Source organism: Hypomesus nipponensis, chromosome 15 (assembly GCF_054491055.1).
Source record: "Hypomesus nipponensis isolate SF chromosome 15, ASM5449105v1, whole genome shotgun sequence".
NCBI classification, from domain to species: Eukaryota; Metazoa; Chordata; class Actinopteri; order Osmeriformes; family Osmeridae; genus Hypomesus; species Hypomesus nipponensis.
The window spans coordinates 13,898,865-13,914,777 of record NC_140375.1 but is presented as its reverse complement, the minus strand read 5'-3'; the positions used below and the strand labels follow the sequence as shown (position 1 = coordinate 13,914,777).

Below are 15,913 nucleotides of genomic sequence, written 5' to 3'. Positions count from 1 at the left end.
AATTGAAACATGGTCTCTTTAGGATTGGCGCTGGTTTGAAAAGTCAGAAGACAAGGATTTTACGGGCAACAGGGACCTCTAGTGGTTAAATCAATGCTCAAAAAGTTTGACGCCCATTTTTATCTAACTTCCGCTATGTGGTCTGGCAGGAAGTGAAGTCAAACACATTGGAGGGAGAGAAAGCGGAGGTGTTTTGTTGTCACGTACAAGTATGTCCAGTGTTTATACCCATAAGTAAGTTGATATTTAAAGAATCCTGGAGCGTAATGCATTTATTACAGCCGTAGCCATTTTGAATAGCTGGGGATACTTTGAAAAGGTAATGGATAAAACAAAGCTATGTTGTATTTACTTTATTAAACTGGCTAACTAGCTTGTCATTTTAATAGCCAGATTGGCAGCACGCGAGCGTAGCTAGCCAACCTGCTAATCTTATCTAGCGTTGCTAGAATACCTTTCTAACTTTCGTTTTTGATTATCAGGTAGCTAGCTAGCTAGCTAGCTAGCTAACTAACGATGTCATCATCCGATTTTAAGTAATTAGTAGAATGTAAAGTAGAAGTAAGTACCTGAGGCAGTCAGTAGCCAGGTAGTCAACCTTGTCTTCCTGGGCAGCAATAACGTTAATGCAAGCTATAAACAGTTGGATCACACAAGATGTAAACATTAACAATAAATTAGAAAAGCGTAATTTGAATTTAATCTATTGCGACACCATTATAATATTGTTCATTGTGTTTCCCTAGGTGGTGGTAGTGTGACAACAGAGTAGTTAAACCCACCCGCAATGGCCAAAAGGAAAAAAAAACTGTCTAACTTGGTGGTGTCTTGCGAGTGGTCATCCTGCACCTTCAAGGGACACTCCATGGAGGAGTTGAGTGATCACATGTCCGTGCACCTGAAGGACCATCTCGGAGAGGGGGATGCTATGGAGGAACTAGGTCAGAAAGATACACAGGTTTACCACCTGTTACTTCTTTAGAAATTAAAGCTAATTAGGAAAGATTGTCTTAAGCCTATCTGGTTCATAACACCGATAACTTAAATAACAGCTTAAAAACAGTTTGTTCATCTGCTTACTGTTTCTGTTCTACTCCAGATGACTATGCTTGTCTATGGGAGGGTTGTGAGTTTCTAGCCATGGGAAGCCCCAAGGAGCTAGAAATCCATGCCCATTTCCACACCTTCCATAGCAAGCTCAAGTTCATCGGGGCACAACTGCTGAAATCCCACCCTGAGTTCCCCAGTTGTAACCAGGACTTACACAGCAACAACCTGGTCCCTGAAGTGTCAGAGGGACTGGTGTGCCAATGGGAGCATTGCGATGTAAGTCCACTCTGAACTAAGAGAAGGCAGTACATTTATCGAGGAGTCTGTTTTCATCAGTGCTTGTAATGTATTTTCATGTATCATGAACATTTGTATGCCTTTTCCCAGAGCACATTTAACAACCCAGAGTGGTTCTACCGGCACTTGGACATGCATGCCCATTGCACAGAGCTCCAGCCTCTCCCTGACCAGCAGCAAGCAATCTTCTGCAACTGGAAAGGTACATCCTAGAAGCCAGGCCAGGGCTAGGTCTGAGGGAGTTTGATAGGACGGGTCCCAATGCCCAGACCTTGTTCCAGTGTGTTGCTGCATGGAATATGGGGTTAAATGGTTGAGGGGTTAGGGAATTGGGCTATTAATCCGAAGGTTGCTGGTTCGATTCCCGGCTGTGAAAAATTATGTTGTGTCCTTGGGCAAGGCACTTCATTTCTCTTGTCTCAGGGGGAATGTCCCTGTACTTACTGTAAGTCGCTCTGGATAAGAGCGTCTGCTAAATCACAAAATCTAAATATGGGTCACATGGAGTTCGGTTGTATGACTTGTCTTGTTCTCTCATTCCCTCCATCTCCCTAGGATGTGACGCCTTTTTCAAGATCAAGTACCGTCTGAGGGAACACCTGCGGAGCCACACCCAGGAGCGCCTGGTGGCCTGTCCCACCTGCGGCTGCATGTTCTCCAGCAACACCAAGTTATTCGACCACATCCACAGACAAGCTGAGCCGGAAGGTGAGTGATGCTAAACTGGTGGCTAAACTACCACGCCATCAGATAGAGATGGGCTCGTGGTTTATAATTATTTACAATATTGAATATTCACACAAATGTGTGTTTTGTAGATGTTCATAATGTTTTGGGGTTTTCTACAGAGTCCCTGGTGTGTGAGCATTGTGACAAAGGCTTTGCTAACGAGAGATTGTTGAGAGACCATGTTCGACAACATGGTCAGTAGATACTCTATCATTCCCATCAAAATTCCTGTTGACAGATATATAGTTTAGAGTCAGTATACAGATGTCAGTGATGTCTCTTCTGCCTCCTCCTAGTGAACCATATAAAGTGTCCTCTGTGTGACATGACATGCACTACTCTTGCCACTCTGAAGATCCACATCAAGTTCCGTCATTGTGACGAGCGCCCGTTCCCCTGTGACTTCTGTGAGAGCAGGTGCTTCAGCTTTCCACTTCCCCACAAAACAGTACAAGAAACGTATCTAAACCTGGACGACCGGTTGCCGGTCACTTGTATCAGTGGTTCCCAACCCTGGTCTTCAGGGAACACCTGTCCTGCATGTTTTAGATGTTTCCCTGCTCCAACACACCTGATTCAAATGAATGGTCATAAGCAGGCCTCTGCAGAGCTGGATAGCGACCCATTCATTTGGAGCAGGGAAACATCAAAAACATGCAGGACAGGTGTTCCCTGAGGATCAGGGTTGGACACCACTGACATGGTGTTCTGTTTTATGTCCTTCCTCTCCCAGCTTTAAGAACCAGCATGACCTGCGCAAGCACATGGAGACTCATAACGAGGGAGCAGCCTATCACTGCACTGTAGAAGGATGCGACTACTCCTCCCGCATGGCCCACACAATGAACCAGCACTACAAGAGAGTACACGAGGCCAGTCACCAGGGGGCGACAAATACCCAATGCTGAATACAACCACAGCGTTTAGAGGAGATTGTTTTGCTTACACCTGTGTTATTCTACAGGGTGGCATGATCTCCAAATACAAGTGTCATCTGTGTGACAAGACCTTCTCCTGGTGCTATACTCTAACTCTGCACCTGCGCAAGAAACACCAACTGAAATGGCCTTCAGGACACTCCCGATTCAGGTTCGTATTAGAGGCCCTAGCCGCTCACCAGACCTCAGTAAAATAACATAACACAACCCTATATGTAGTTCTAGAAATAAAATGTTTCTGATTTTCACAGATACAAAGAGGATGAGGATGGCTACCTTAAGCTGAACATGGTGCGCTACGAGACGGTGGAGGTGACTCAGGAGATCATGAAGAACATGGCCAGAAAGTGTAACCCTAGGAGGAGACCTTCCTCCGGCCGACTGGCCAAGAGAGCCACCGGGGCGGAACAACACTACAGCTCCCCTCTGAGCTCCTCCCCGCCCTCCTCTTCCTCCTACTCCTCGTCCTCAGAGCTGTCTGCAGATGAGGACACGGGCATGTCAGCCCGGCCCAGCCCCAGAGCCACCGACTCCCCCGTCTACTGTGTCCTGGATAACGTGTCTGACTTGAGGGAGGAGGCTCACGATACCATGGACGAGTCGGACTTCTGTGAGCCTTCTGGGGCGGTGAAGGCCTTAACGGAAGTGGCCCGGGGCCTGGGGATGGATGTGGTGTAAGGGACTAGGGCCTGGGGATGGATGTGGTGTAAGAGACTGGGGCCTGGGGATGGATGTGGTGTAAGAGACTGGGGCCTGGGGATGTGGTGTAAACCCTGTTGGGGAAGGAGGACACCATACCATATGTCTCCAACCCTGGTATTGGGATGACGACCTCTAGTTTTTACCTATGAAATTTACTAATTACAAATAATGTGTGTAGAGAGCCACTTCTGGAAAAAGCACTTAACCTTGTTTAATTGAATTGCAAAGAGTCTGATCAGTAGCTTTCGGTCTCTTATTGTTGCAGCTGTGCTGTATGTTAGCTGGGGAACATGTCAGACTGTGTCTGGGTAGATTTCAGAGCCTAGCCCTTAACCATAAATGTCAGGATGGAAATAATTATGTTTTTGTCTTGAAATAAAGTAATAGTTACTTTTTATGTTAGTGTTTGGTTTCGTGTCGATACCCTACAGAAGGTATTAAGCAGCTTTTGTTAAATGCAACCTTGTAATCAGATGTATAGTATGTAACAGTGTAGAAATCTACTCAGGTTTTAAGATTTTTTTGTGTGTGACGTTACCATGCATTCATATGTCTAGGTTGGTTGCCAGTTGTACACAATTAGATCCATGGTAACAGATGTCTGACATTACTGGTAATGTTGAGTTTCAGGTTGTATGCTTGTATACTTTATCTTTACCAATTTATCTGTTATGTTTTTTTACATTCCGTTTCTGTACACTGTTCAACAAGCCTAAGAACAAACAACTATCATTCAGGGGTATACACACTCATTTTTAACCTGTTACATTAAATGGTCATGATTGTACAGTTGAAAATAAAGTTGTTTTTTTTCTTTCCTGCACACAAGTCATTCACTATAATTGTTGTAGCCTTCACAGTATTGCTCATTGGGTCCATTGCTTATCGGGGTCTATTAGCATGATGGAGTGGGATCTTCCAACATCTACAACAACAGATGTGGTCCTGTGGGGGGCGCCAGAGAAGGAGGCAAGGGGGTAATGTGTACCCAATGGCACAGGGGGGTGAAGAGTGTGAATGTGGCTGCCTTGGTAAGTCTGTGGCAGTCCCATCTGGCACATCTGAGAAGCGGAATAAGGAGAGGTCAAGAGACTGGGGGAGGGCAGGTGAGAGTTCACAGCAGCAGGGTGGAGGGGTTGAAGAGGACCGTATCGGTGATAGTCGTTTTCTCTGAGCATGTGAAGGTTCTCCTGCTCTTTGAGGAAGGTCCTCTCCTGCTGCATTAGGGCCAGTGAGGGGTGAATAGAGGTCTGTGCGAAGCCCTGGTAAGTCTCATTGTTTCTCTGCGCCCAGACTACTGCCAGCTGCTGGGACCCCATCCCGGAGTGCAGATGTTCCCCTCTCATCACAATGTCAGGATGAGGGGGGAGATCCATTCCTTGGTACATGTCCCAAACTGGCGTCCTCAGGGGTGCCCCTGGAGCATCTCTGTAGGGCTTCTCTGCTCCTTGGTAGGGAGCGAGTTCGTTAGGCGGAGTGTTGTGAGTCCTACTCGAATTGTATCCAACACTGACAGTGTGGGAGCCTGGTCTGATACTCCTAATGGCAATTGGATGAATGGACTGGGCGTGGAAGGATGGCGTTTGTTGAACCGGAGTAGAGAACGATGTGTCTCTTGGTCTCTGTGGTTGAGTGCCCTCATTGGAATCCTCCTCTTGCACGTTCTCTCTGTCTCCATCTACCCTCTTCATCTTCTTGACTTTGATTTGGCTCTCCCACTCAAGCTCCCTTTTCCTTGTGCTCGCGTCCCAGCCACGACCACATTCAGGGACCCAAGATCTGTCCATGGTGTTAGGGTCTTTGTTTGGGTCTGCGTTTGTGAGGCAAGGTGAGGGGACTGCTACACCAGGGGGCTGGCCATTGCGGGGACCCCTGACGTTTTGGGATGCGTTTGTTGGTGCTCCAAAAGGGATTACGCTCTTACTCCCAAAATCGCTCAGGGATGACTGTTCATTGGAAGACCCTAGAGCAGAGGAAGCAAAACAAAAGATGAACACGAATTTAGCTGGGGCTAAATACTTGCTGTGTGTGATTCCTTTTAAAGGATTTAAGTTCAGAACTTGACCTCACCTGGGCTGGAGATGAACGGTTGAACGAGATGTTTAAGTTTCCCAGAAAGCTCTCTGGAAGGTTTCTCATTCGAGTCAATTTTTTTAGCTTCTACTTGCATCTTCTATAAATAAAATATTAAGGAAATTCAAACATAATTTTTCAGTTGAAAATGAAGATGTAACACTTTATACAAAATAATTTACATTAAGTCATAAAATGTGTGTTTATGCATTTGTTGGGGCTATGGTTGCTTTTATCTTTTGTTAGAGCTATAGATTTGATTTCTAACCTTAGTTGACTCTTTGTGGTGATGGACTTTCCATGCAATGCGGGCATGCATTGCACACCATCTACCTGGTTTCTGAAGAACAATGGAACTGTTAAGCTTAATATATCTGATTATGGGAAGATGGATCAGAAATGTCTAACAACATCTGTCACACAGAATTATAAATCTTACCTTCCATTGAGACTGTGGTAGATTTGAAGACAGAGGCTGATGGAAGAAAAGACAGCATGGTCATACTCTGATATAAGGAACATCAAAATGAGACAACTGTGACTATGTAAATTTTCGATAAGTGGAATGTTCTGTGTTTAATCTGTTTTTACATTAGGTAGCACTGGCTCTGATCAGCTAACAATATGACTTGTCTACAGTGTCCCCGGGCCTGAAGGGCTTGGACATACCTTTGGCTGGAAAGCCCCCTCAAGGGAGCTAAAGGGGCCTGTGTGGGGGCCACATAGGGGGGCCAGCCTAGGCATCACCTCTCCATAGGGCTGAAACACCTGTAGGAAAGCAAAACATGACGAACCAAGTTTTGTCAGATGTGTCAAGGAGATCAATTCAGATTGAATGGAGACAGGGATGGGAGAGGTTACATACACTGTGTCTGAAGAATGGATCAACCTTGGCTGGGGATTCGTTGAACTGTAAAATGGGCAAGTATTTGATTAATTAAAAATTAAAAAAAAATATATATATATTGCCACATACAGAATATCTGATTGAAATAACATTAATCATAACATAAGACTGTTGTTCTGCCAGTTCTCACATTTCTGGCCATGGTTCCCAGCATTGGCGGAGGAGGAGTAGGCAGGATGACAGATGGATGGTGAAACAGAGGAGCTAAGGTGGACTGGTGTGTGTGCTGATGTGTGTGTTGGTGTTGGTGAACCTCTGCGCAAGGCTGGGCGTTGGATCCCTGAGAGGCTTTCTGTAGTACACGGTGATCCAAGGGAACAGATCCTAACACACATACAGTATGCACATGACTTTATAAATACAAAGTTAAAATGTGGTCATCAATTGTAATTGTTAGTAATACATTTATACAAAGCAGTTTGATGTGTACCTGAATACGATGGAATGACAGAAGTGCTTCCTGGGGCCAGAGGGGCAGGCGCGGGGACTGTCTAGGTGGTGAACATTCTGGGGAGCAGAAGAGCATATTAGATTTGGGTCAATTTGAATGGAACATTTTGTAGCATGCATGTGTCAGTACTCACATATTTCATCACTGAGAAGATATTATATTATTTGGGTCCTTTTCTTGGGGGTTCTTGTGCTCTGATTTTTGTTTTACCAGTTAAGCATTGATTTTTGAAGAGCTTACAGAGTAATTTTAACTAACCTTTCTAGGGATTTTACACAATGGTGTGAGGTGTGGTGACGTTCACGCTGCCTCTCACTCCAGCTGAAAAGCCCTTGTCATTTGGTTAATCCAATCAGCACCGCAGCATGCCAATTGACCCGACAATGGCCAGACCATGGTGGAATGGGAAGGTCAGCTGTGTTCAGAAGAAAATTTACCTTCATGAAAACGCATTCTCTCCCCAACACAAACAGTACTTATTGAGATGAAGTTGCCTCGAACATCCCAAATAAAAGCAGCTATATTTATGTATATGTTATATCATCGAGAATAATCCAATAGAGGACTTTGACAAATCCATTTAATTAATTTAGGAAGAAACCGTTCCAAGGACACATTATAAGTGTAATGCTGTTAGTGAATGCTGATACAATGAATAGGCTCATCACGGCTCAGCAGGAGTTCACCTGAGTGTCTGCAATTCAGTTTAGACAGGCAGAATATGTATGACCTGTTAGGTTCAACGTGAGCTTGATGATGCCAAAGTGGGGTTTGCCAGTCAGATTCTCACCCCTGAATACCAGGTGCATAGGTCCATCACAAGTGTCAGTATCTTCCTGACCCCTACTCTGAGCCCCTTGACCTAAGGCAGCCAATAACCGCAACCCTCCATTTTCATAAAGATAAGATTAGCATGAGGTTGAACACTCCTGTTCTCTAAATGTCAACCTTGTCAGCGTGCGATTGAAAGCTCTTAATCTCATAAAGGAACTGTTCATTCGGAGCTTTGTCTGCACACAAAAATAACACACTAAAGGACACAATAAGAGAGAACTGGGGTGTCTGCGTTTCAGTTTCCTCGTGTATAAACACAGGCCTCCTATACCCAAACTCAAAGCTATGCTCTCACTCTGCTCACTGCTTCATTCATTGTCTTATAAAATTGATTGATACACATATTGACAAGTTAAGCAAGTTTTGCAATTGAAGATATCTGTCGACAGACTTACGTTTTTGATGATTCTCCTTGTACACTCTCAGTGAAGAATTTCCAATGTTTTCAGCCTGAAGCTCTGAGCTCCAAAACGACAAGCTCCTTCTATCTATTGTTGTCTGTCTGTCTGTGGGGTTGGTGTGCCACAGAGCCAAAGCAAATGATTCATTTACTCTAATCCTGCCCTCTTCGCCTCTCTCCCAACCTCCCCCCATGTCTCTCTCTCCCTCTCTCTTAACATCACCTGTGCCATGCCAGACTCTCTCTCTCTCTCTCTCTCTCTCTCTCTCTCTCTCTCTCTCTCTCTCTCTCTCTCTCTCTCTCTCTCTCTCTCTCTCTCTCTCTCTCTCTCTCTCTCTCTCTCTCTCTCTCTCTCTCTCTCTCTCTCTCTCTCTCTCTCTCTCTCTCTCTCTCTCTCTCTCTCTCTCTCTCTCTCTCTCTCTCTCTCTCTCTCTCTCTCTCTCTCTCTCTCTCTCTCTCTCTCTCTCTCTCTCTCTCTCTCTCTCTCTCTCTCTCTCTCTCTCTCTCTCTCTCTCTCTCTCTCTCTCTCTCTCTCTCTCTCTCTCTCTCTCTCTCTACATAAAATCACCTACTTCAAACAACATGACTCTTCACCTATTTCTGAATGGGAGGAGCCAGACCCAAGAAATGATTACAGAAAAGAAGGATAGAATCCAAAGAATTAGTGATTAAGAAGTCTAATCCAGGACTACTAAATGGGATTTTAACTATTAGAAACTATTTGTGGATAGTTTCTAATGGTATTTATTGCACTCCTTGTACATCGTCTACCACACCACCACCCTGGCACACAATTTGGTTCTCAGGAGCAAGACATCGTACAAAGTATGTTTGTTTTAGTACGGAAAGATTTCCTCTATCCTTGAAAAGGTATCGACTTGGGTTTGGGTCAGTGATAACATATCCCCCCTCAGGGCATTAATTTGACCACCAGCCCTAAACCCATTACTGTTCCCTTGCCTCCGTAGTCACAGTTACTTACCAACAAAGAGAAACCACTAATGACTCAGTAATGGTAATCCTATTAGGCTCTTAAGATCTTCTGGTTTGGTTTGGTGCACCAGATAACAAAAGGTACTTGAAAAATGAATAACTGCAGTTACCTAGAGTACTAAAAGTTTATTTTTAATACTTAGCGGTAAATGTGGACCCTTGAAGAATAGTATATGTCAAGGGTCTGAGCTCTGTGTGAAATAAATGTAAGGACTTAATTGGTGCAACTAATTAAATAATTAAATCACACACATTCCTTGTAATGTTACAGTAAATTACCCTAAACCTTCCTAATGAATGTCTGACGCAAAGCTGTAATCTGTAGGGGCTTCATGACTACACACCTGTTCAGTCCTGTCTGTTCTGTCAGAACTCTGATAGGAGAATACCAGAGATTGCGTCTTACTCGTTTTCTATGCTCAAATATTTAAACCCAGCAAACAAAATTATGTTCCACGACGTGACATCAACGTTATTTTGTCTCCTCTAAGTCATGGTTAGGCTACTTACCTGTATCAGCTGATAAAAGTTACGTCCAAAGTCTACGCAGGAGGGGCCTCTGAATGTCCTTATGAAGTTACTTATTAACGTTATAAAAGTTGCCTGAATGTACACACGATTTCATCCCCTACTGGTATAAGGATAGGCTACCTAAACTAACGTGTTCAACGTGTTATCTTTACAGAGGTAGCTGCTGCAACGTCATGTGTTAGCTGGGCTACTGAATGGCATCGCCTGTTTGGGACGTTCCCCATTCACACGTTATGATAATAATGTAGGCCTACCTATAATTCAGTAGCCTACCTCTAAACCTAGATAACGAACAGGCTGTGACAATTCCACCAAATGGAACGTCACAATTGTTTAAGTTTCTTGTTAGCTAGTAAATTAATACCACGTAGCCTTTCTACCACAAAGTACTTGTTAATAAATGATTTGCAACACAGCAATATATTGTAGCCTCCTATACCGTGTTCTAATCAATGAATACCTAAATAGATTACAACAACAATCCTCCCGATCGTCTCCCTTGGACTAAGGCCCAAACGCCCCAAACAAACTACTAGGGCTACACTTCAATTAAATCCCCTGTAGGAAGAACATAAGGTGGTGATTGGATGAGGCTTTGAGGTTAAACGGATAAGCCAAAACGGCACATAACAGTCTAAACTTTCTCAGCTCTGTATTATCCCGTATCAGTGGTTTCAGCTTGTCACTGTGTATGTTTATTTTATTTTACAATAGGCTTTGTACTCCTTCTTAGCCAAGAGAATGGACGTGATATCAACAGTGGGCGGAGTAAAAAAAATATTTTGGTGGTGGAATAATATTTCTGGGAGGGAAGGTGAACGCGACATGTTGCCATGTTGCAATGACAAGTTAAAGTTCCCTTCCCCCCCTTAAGGAAGAGGCCAGCTGTAGGAAGTGTGCTGTGTTTGTGGGGGGAAAAAGAGGGCCAGCAAATGGGCGTGCCGTGGAGCAAGACTCGTATGATGTAGCAACAAGTGAAGGGACTTGCTGTTTCAGTTAACTAAAATGAATTGTAAAATGTGACTACAGTTTTGTGAGAAAATTGTATACTATTCATTGAGTATACTCTGTCAATCCACGACTGATATGCAAGGAAGGTAAATGTCTATCCGGTTTCAAAATCCAAATACATCACAAATATGGGAGCTTTTTATGAAGTAATGTCCTTAGTTGTGTTTTTGACATAGAGGCATACATTTTATAAAGTTTAGATTTTTAAGTTTAGATGTTTTACCTTCTGTGCAATAAGCTAGATTTTGTAGTGTAAAATGAAACTGCATGCTGCTCCTTTATTCTGTGGTTTTCTCAAAGCAGGCCACCACCCACAACACACCCTCTTTACCACTCCCCCTGTTCCCCAGTCACAAACTCGCAGAGGCTGTTTCAGCGGCAACTCACTCCAAGAGAGGGAAGAAAGAAAAAAGTCAGTGGAATTGGAACATCATGTTTTTGAGAGTTCTGAGCGCATGCTTTTGTATTTTTCTGCACAGGAAGTGGGAAATTTGAAGAAAAGCCTAGTCTGGAACATTCTGAACATTATCAACAGGCGCAAAAGAAGGGCGGAGACTATCTCTGGAACAACTCTCTTCGCAGCCCCACTGTTACTGCCCAGAGAGATACTGCTTCACAAGTACCTGTCAACCTTCCCTGGAGCAGTCAGAAAAGCCGTGGAGAGAACTGACAAGTATAGCGGACAGAACAACAAGGAAAAGGGAGTCACAGAGAAAGAAACAAGAGAAAGAGTGAGAAGAGTGGGGGGTGGAGAAGATGGAGGCCTTGCTTCCTGTTCTGCAGAGATACCCAGGCTTGTCTGTGGTCATGTGCTCTCTCATGTTCAGGGTGGTCCACAAGCTGTTGCAGAACCTGCCTGTACCCAAAGTGGTGACACAAGATGATTTCCGCTCATGGAAATGGAAGAATCTCTCAATATCGCTGGTTCACTCTTCTCTCACAGGGACGTGGGCTGTGACCTGGTGAGTCTCCACACTGGGTTCCTATTGTTCATTCATAGTGAATCCACATTATGTGTTGTGTTATTTAGGGGGGGGGGGGGGGGTGGAGCAGGGCAGTAACAGTCAGCGTCAGGACAGAAGTGGAGAAGAAGAGCATGTTCAGACAGGGCCAGGGGTGGGGAGGCATGGCTTAGGGAGAAGCATAGTTTCTGAGGGGGGTAAACACTGTTAAATCTACACAATATCCTTTACTGCAGGGGTGTTCAATCCTGTTCCTTGAGGTCTGCTGTAGGCTGCTGTGTGTTATAGACGTGTCCCTGCTCCAACACACCTGATTGAGTGCGTTGTCATCAAGCTCTGTGGAAGCCAGAGAACAACCTTTCATTTGAATTAGGAGATGAAAGGCTGTTAGCAGTCAACTGTGGGGACAAGATGAGTTGGGAAAGACAGAAAGAGTTCTAATTCATAATGTTTGAGTTAATTTATTGAACACCATGACACAGGAAATGCATTCTGTAGAATTCCTTCATAATGTATCACACCATAGACTTACACAAGCCAAACCGCCCAGCAAACCACAGGGTTGGTTAAAGTATTTCACAGGGGCCTACCTACCAGGGAAACTGGAAAAACCAGCTGGTTAGAAAATGGTTCTGAAAGTATTAAGAAAGTTTGTGAGTCAAGTTTTACACTAACAGTGAATCCTGGGAAACAAACATACATAAGAGTCTTAACTATATAACTATTCCAGCATCTGTTGTCATTTGTCTTGTCAGCAAATGTCAGTATATAAATAAACAACTATGCTGTTGTGCTTGTTTTGATTTGACCATTAAGCCTTGTCACAGATGAACACTGTACTTATTAACATGGTTAACAACGTGGTGGTGAGTTATTGTCGAATATATTTTGTTAAGTCACAGGGCGTGCGACAGTGGGAGTTGGCGGGGGGATCACTGTCTTTATGTCTATTTTGTCAGTCCTACAGGATAACCTCATGTTTGTCTGAATGAAAATAATACTGAATCATCTATCCATGACCATGTGTCTCTTTTCAGTGTGCTCCTTTGGCCAGAGATGCTGCACAACATCCACTCCTTCTACACCCCAATTTCTTACCTGCTCATCTGTGTTTCATCAGGTCAGTGAGTAACTGCATGAAAAGCATACTGTTACTAAAGTTATGTTTTTACACCCCTTGCTTGTACGGCATTCGTTAAGGGGGAGAACTGTCTTAAATTGTAAATGTTTAACATTGGGCCTACATTTTGATGAAGTTCTCAACTTTGTTCAACTTTGCTATCTTGAACTTTGCTCATGTTGATCAAATTAGGTAATTCAAACAGCAACATACTTAACCTTGTTGGTAAATTCAGAGCGTGCTTGCATGTCCCATGCTGTCCAAGACTAAAACAGAGATTTAGAGTTTGATATAAACAAAGTATTCTGGAAATACTGAATATCCTCTTGGTATATTGAATGTCATTTTCAGTCAAATAACCTGATAACCGGTGATATTCTCCGGTTTTCCAGTGGCAGATTAGTTAAGAGCACAAACAAAACGGACCCGCCCATTTTACCTGGATTATAGAAGTGATGGACCACACCCCCACATTGTTATGGACACCAACCTAATCCTCAATAGACTGCGTTGTCTGGTGCCAAAGCTGGTGGGAACTAGCTGCTGGGGGCTGTTGTTGTCGTCTTGCATCTATCATCTTGCATGCGTAACCATGACAATGTGTGTCCATGGAGAGGCATGCAAACAACCTCTAGCTCTTCTGAGACAAACTATTTAAACAAGGGTAGAACACAATATACCTATATAATTCCATCTATGGCTGGTTACCTGTCACGCTTACCCTCACAGTGTGGTGGCTGGCTTATGAACACAGATGTGTTTGTCATTTTATCTTAATTGCCTCTTGGAGGGGCACCCAGGAGACCATCCAGGGCATATTATTACCTCCAGATTGTGCTAAGGACTGGAAGTCCTAAGGCAAACACAATCTTAGCTTCCTGTTTGAGGGGCTGAGGTTCAGGTTATTGATTGATTAGTCATGCCATGCAATGTTGGAAGTAGGTCAGAAGGCAGAGGGATATGTACTGCATGCACAGTAGTTCATTAGTGCTGTGACCCACAGTAGACGTCTGGTAAACCGCACATTTGATTAATATCTTGGTATCACAACATGGTGTTCTAAGTACGCCTTGATAACCAATGCCATACAGTATATGATCAAACCCTATGCATAATCATTGTTGAACCCACTCATCTGACTGAGCTGTAACCCGTATTTTGTTTTGTTGATAGGATACTTTGTGCAAGATGCATGTGACATTATCCTAACTGGACATGCAAGAGGATCATGGGAATTCCTAATTCACCATGTGCTGGTAAGATAAATTGACAGTTTCTAAATTGCACCTGAATGTTGTACACTTATCATTTATTAATGTATTTATTGGGTCTTGTGTATATTTTGTTGTTGTTTTGTTTTCCTCAGGTGCTATGGTGTTTCCTGTATGCCCTGTACACACAGCTGTATGTGGCTGGTGCTGTGGTAGCTCTCTTTGTGGAGGTCAACAGCGTCACCCTGCATCTAAGGCTCATGCTGAAGTTAGCCGAAGCCCAGTTCTCTGCTTTCTACTACATTAACAAGATCTTAAACCTCTTCACCTACGTATTCTTCCGCCTAAGCGCCCAGTTTTACCTCACATGGTACATTGTGAAAAATTACTCCTGGCTGGACCACGGTGGCTACTTTCTTACCACCATGATCCTGATGAACCTCATGATTCTGATCTACTTCTACCGTCTGATCCGAGCAGACTTCTTCCCACGCAAGAAGGCTTACTCGGCACAAAATGGCACCCATTTAAACAACTCTAAAAAGTTTCTCAATGACTGACCAAGCTGGCAATGTGACTGATTCACACAAAACCAGTGTGTCGCTGTTGTTGTGTGTTTGGTGGTGTTTTGTGTGTGTGTGTGTGTGTGTATGTGTATTCTGTAACTACCATTGTTTATCAAATGAAACCTCACACACTGTTGTTTTTGTCACTGTGGGTCTGTATAAGGGTCTAGTGGCGCTGCCAAAGGCAGCCTTGAAATGGAGTAGGGGACTGCGGTACATCCCTTGGCGTGTGACACTTCTCTGTTTAATGCCTTTTGTGGCTAAAGAAAAGCTAGGCAGCAACCACATTGCTGGTCACATGGCAACATCAGAGACTGAAGCACGTACATACATTGTCTGGGAATGTCCAAATGATACCTAGGACTCTTATCACATTACAGTACTATATGACTATACATCTTATGTGGGATGCTCATTAACGTGATAAACCTGTCATTAACAATGTGATGCCATAAAAAGGGGAATACGTAGCTCAGAAGAGAACATCAAAGTGAACAACTTTCCTCAGTACAGTACAATCAATTAGCTCTGGTTGGTGTGAATTTGAACGTTTAAGGGAAATGTGTAGTTTGTTTTGGTCAATACATAGATGATCAGTAATCTGATTAATCAAAGTACATACTTGAATACCTAGAACATTTCCGGGAATCACACTTCATCACACCAAATTATTCAAAATACAGACTAGATCCAAGCAACGTATACTATATTAGTGTCATTATCATAGTGCCTTTCCAATATACTTTAAATGTGACTGGGATGAACCCAAAATCTCCTGAGGAACTGAATCAAAAAGAGTCCTGTGAGATGCAGGGCAGGCCCATTGCCAAATTAGATTTTCTTTTTTTTACCAAATATTAGTGGGCCTATATGGAAAATGTAGTTGACTGGCAGAATTGTCTTTCAGACTAGCTTTTTTGACATGTCTTAGTGCCTTGGTGTGCCTTAATTGAGCTTTTGGTTTATTGAATGCATATTGATAATATGTTTGACCAAATAAATTTATTATGTGTCGAGGAATAGCGTTAGTCATTATGGATCACAACAAGGAACTAGCGAAAGTAGAGAGCATACTGATCTGACTTAAATGATTCCCCCCTCCTCCAGTCTTTGTCGTGAGGCTGAAAGTCTGTCAGTA

General features: G+C 43.5%; 3 protein-coding genes and 1 long non-coding RNA gene across 7 annotated transcripts; 2 read left to right on the top strand and 2 right to left on the bottom strand.

The window, feature by feature from the left end:
- The first annotated feature begins 135 nt into the window (after nt 1–135).
- On the top strand, nt 136–4,569 carry LOC146257644 (histone H4 transcription factor). Of its 2 annotated transcripts, none has more exons than XM_084675033.1 (10): nt 136–234; nt 747–941; nt 1,100–1,326; nt 1,438–1,549; nt 1,903–2,055; nt 2,196–2,270; nt 2,373–2,493; nt 2,810–2,948; nt 3,041–3,165; nt 3,266–4,569. In XM_084675033.1, the coding sequence occupies exons 2-10, from the start codon at nt 788–790 to the stop codon at nt 3,690–3,692; spliced, it is 1,533 nt and encodes a 510-aa protein (XP_084531159.1). In that variant the 5' UTR covers nt 136–234; nt 747–787; the 3' UTR covers nt 3,693–4,569. The 2 variants fall into 2 exon arrangements, with proteins under 2 accessions (XP_084531159.1, XP_084531158.1); XM_084675032.1 differs by having other exon boundaries at nt 159–319.
- LOC146257643 (uncharacterized) lies at nt 4,531–10,260 on the bottom strand. The gene is made up of 10 exons (XM_084675034.1): nt 9,885–10,260; nt 7,406–7,562; nt 7,127–7,203; nt 6,827–7,020; nt 6,655–6,699; nt 6,459–6,557; nt 6,229–6,264; nt 6,058–6,129; nt 5,787–5,889; nt 4,531–5,679 (listed from the first exon to the last, which is right to left on the bottom strand). Exons 4-10 carry the CDS (start codon nt 6,848–6,850, stop codon nt 4,583–4,585), a joined length of 1,476 nt encoding a protein of 491 aa, XP_084531160.1. The 5' UTR covers nt 6,851–7,020; nt 7,127–7,203; nt 7,406–7,562; nt 9,885–10,260; the 3' UTR covers nt 4,531–4,582.
- A 551-nt stretch (nt 10,261–10,811) lies between these two features.
- tlcd1 (TLC domain containing 1) lies at nt 10,812–15,795 on the top strand. Of its 2 annotated transcripts, XM_084674265.1 has the most exons (5): nt 10,812–11,002; nt 11,396–11,878; nt 12,916–12,998; nt 14,172–14,254; nt 14,365–15,795. In XM_084674265.1, the coding sequence occupies exons 2-5, from the start codon at nt 11,673–11,675 to the stop codon at nt 14,767–14,769; spliced, it is 777 nt and encodes a 258-aa protein (XP_084530391.1). In that variant the 5' UTR covers nt 10,812–11,002; nt 11,396–11,672; the 3' UTR covers nt 14,770–15,795. The 2 variants fall into 2 exon arrangements, with proteins under 2 accessions (XP_084530391.1, XP_084530390.1); XM_084674264.1 differs by lacking the exon at nt 10,812–11,002 and having other exon boundaries at nt 11,246–11,878.
- On the bottom strand, nt 11,888–13,565 carry LOC146257642 (uncharacterized). 2 transcript variants are annotated; one of them, XR_014729943.1, is made up of 5 exons: nt 13,438–13,565; nt 13,212–13,264; nt 12,977–13,010; nt 12,411–12,480; nt 11,888–12,214 (listed from the first exon to the last, which is right to left on the bottom strand). It is a non-coding gene; the product is annotated as an uncharacterized LOC146257642 (long non-coding RNA). The 2 variants fall into 2 exon arrangements; XR_014729942.1 differs by having other exon boundaries at nt 13,217–13,264.
- Nucleotides 15,796–15,913: the final 118 nt, after the last annotated feature.

Bases quoted from the DNA above. Each gene is read 5' to 3' on its own strand.
- LOC146257644 (XM_084675033.1), top strand. From the start codon at position 788: ATGGCCAAAAGGAAAAAAAAACTGTCTAACTTGGTGGTGTCTTGCGAG. The intron at 942-1,099 runs GTCAGAAAGATA...GTTCTACTCCAG, and splicing joins GGATGCTATGGAGGAACTAG to ATGACTATGCTTGTCTATGG. The intron at 3,166-3,265 runs GTTCGTATTAGA...TGATTTTCACAG, and splicing joins TCAGGACACTCCCGATTCAG to ATACAAAGAGGATGAGGATG.
- LOC146257643 (XM_084675034.1), bottom strand. From the start codon at position 6,850: ATGCTGGGAACCATGGCCAGAAAT. The intron at 6,558-6,654 runs GTATGTAACCTC...GCTTTCCTACAG, and splicing joins ATCCATTCTTCAGACACAGT to GTGTTTCAGCCCTATGGAGA. The intron at 6,265-6,458 runs GTATGTCCAAGC...TTCTTCCATCAG, and splicing joins AGGGGGCTTTCCAGCCAAAG to CCTCTGTCTTCAAATCTACC.
- tlcd1 (XM_084674265.1), top strand. From the start codon at position 11,673: ATGGAGGCCTTGCTTCCTGTTCTGCAGAGATACCCAGGCTTGTCTGTG. The intron at 12,999-14,171 runs GTCAGTGAGTAA...TTTTGTTGATAG, and splicing joins GCTCATCTGTGTTTCATCAG to GATACTTTGTGCAAGATGCA. The intron at 14,255-14,364 runs GTAAGATAAATT...TGTTTTCCTCAG, and splicing joins TCCTAATTCACCATGTGCTG to GTGCTATGGTGTTTCCTGTA.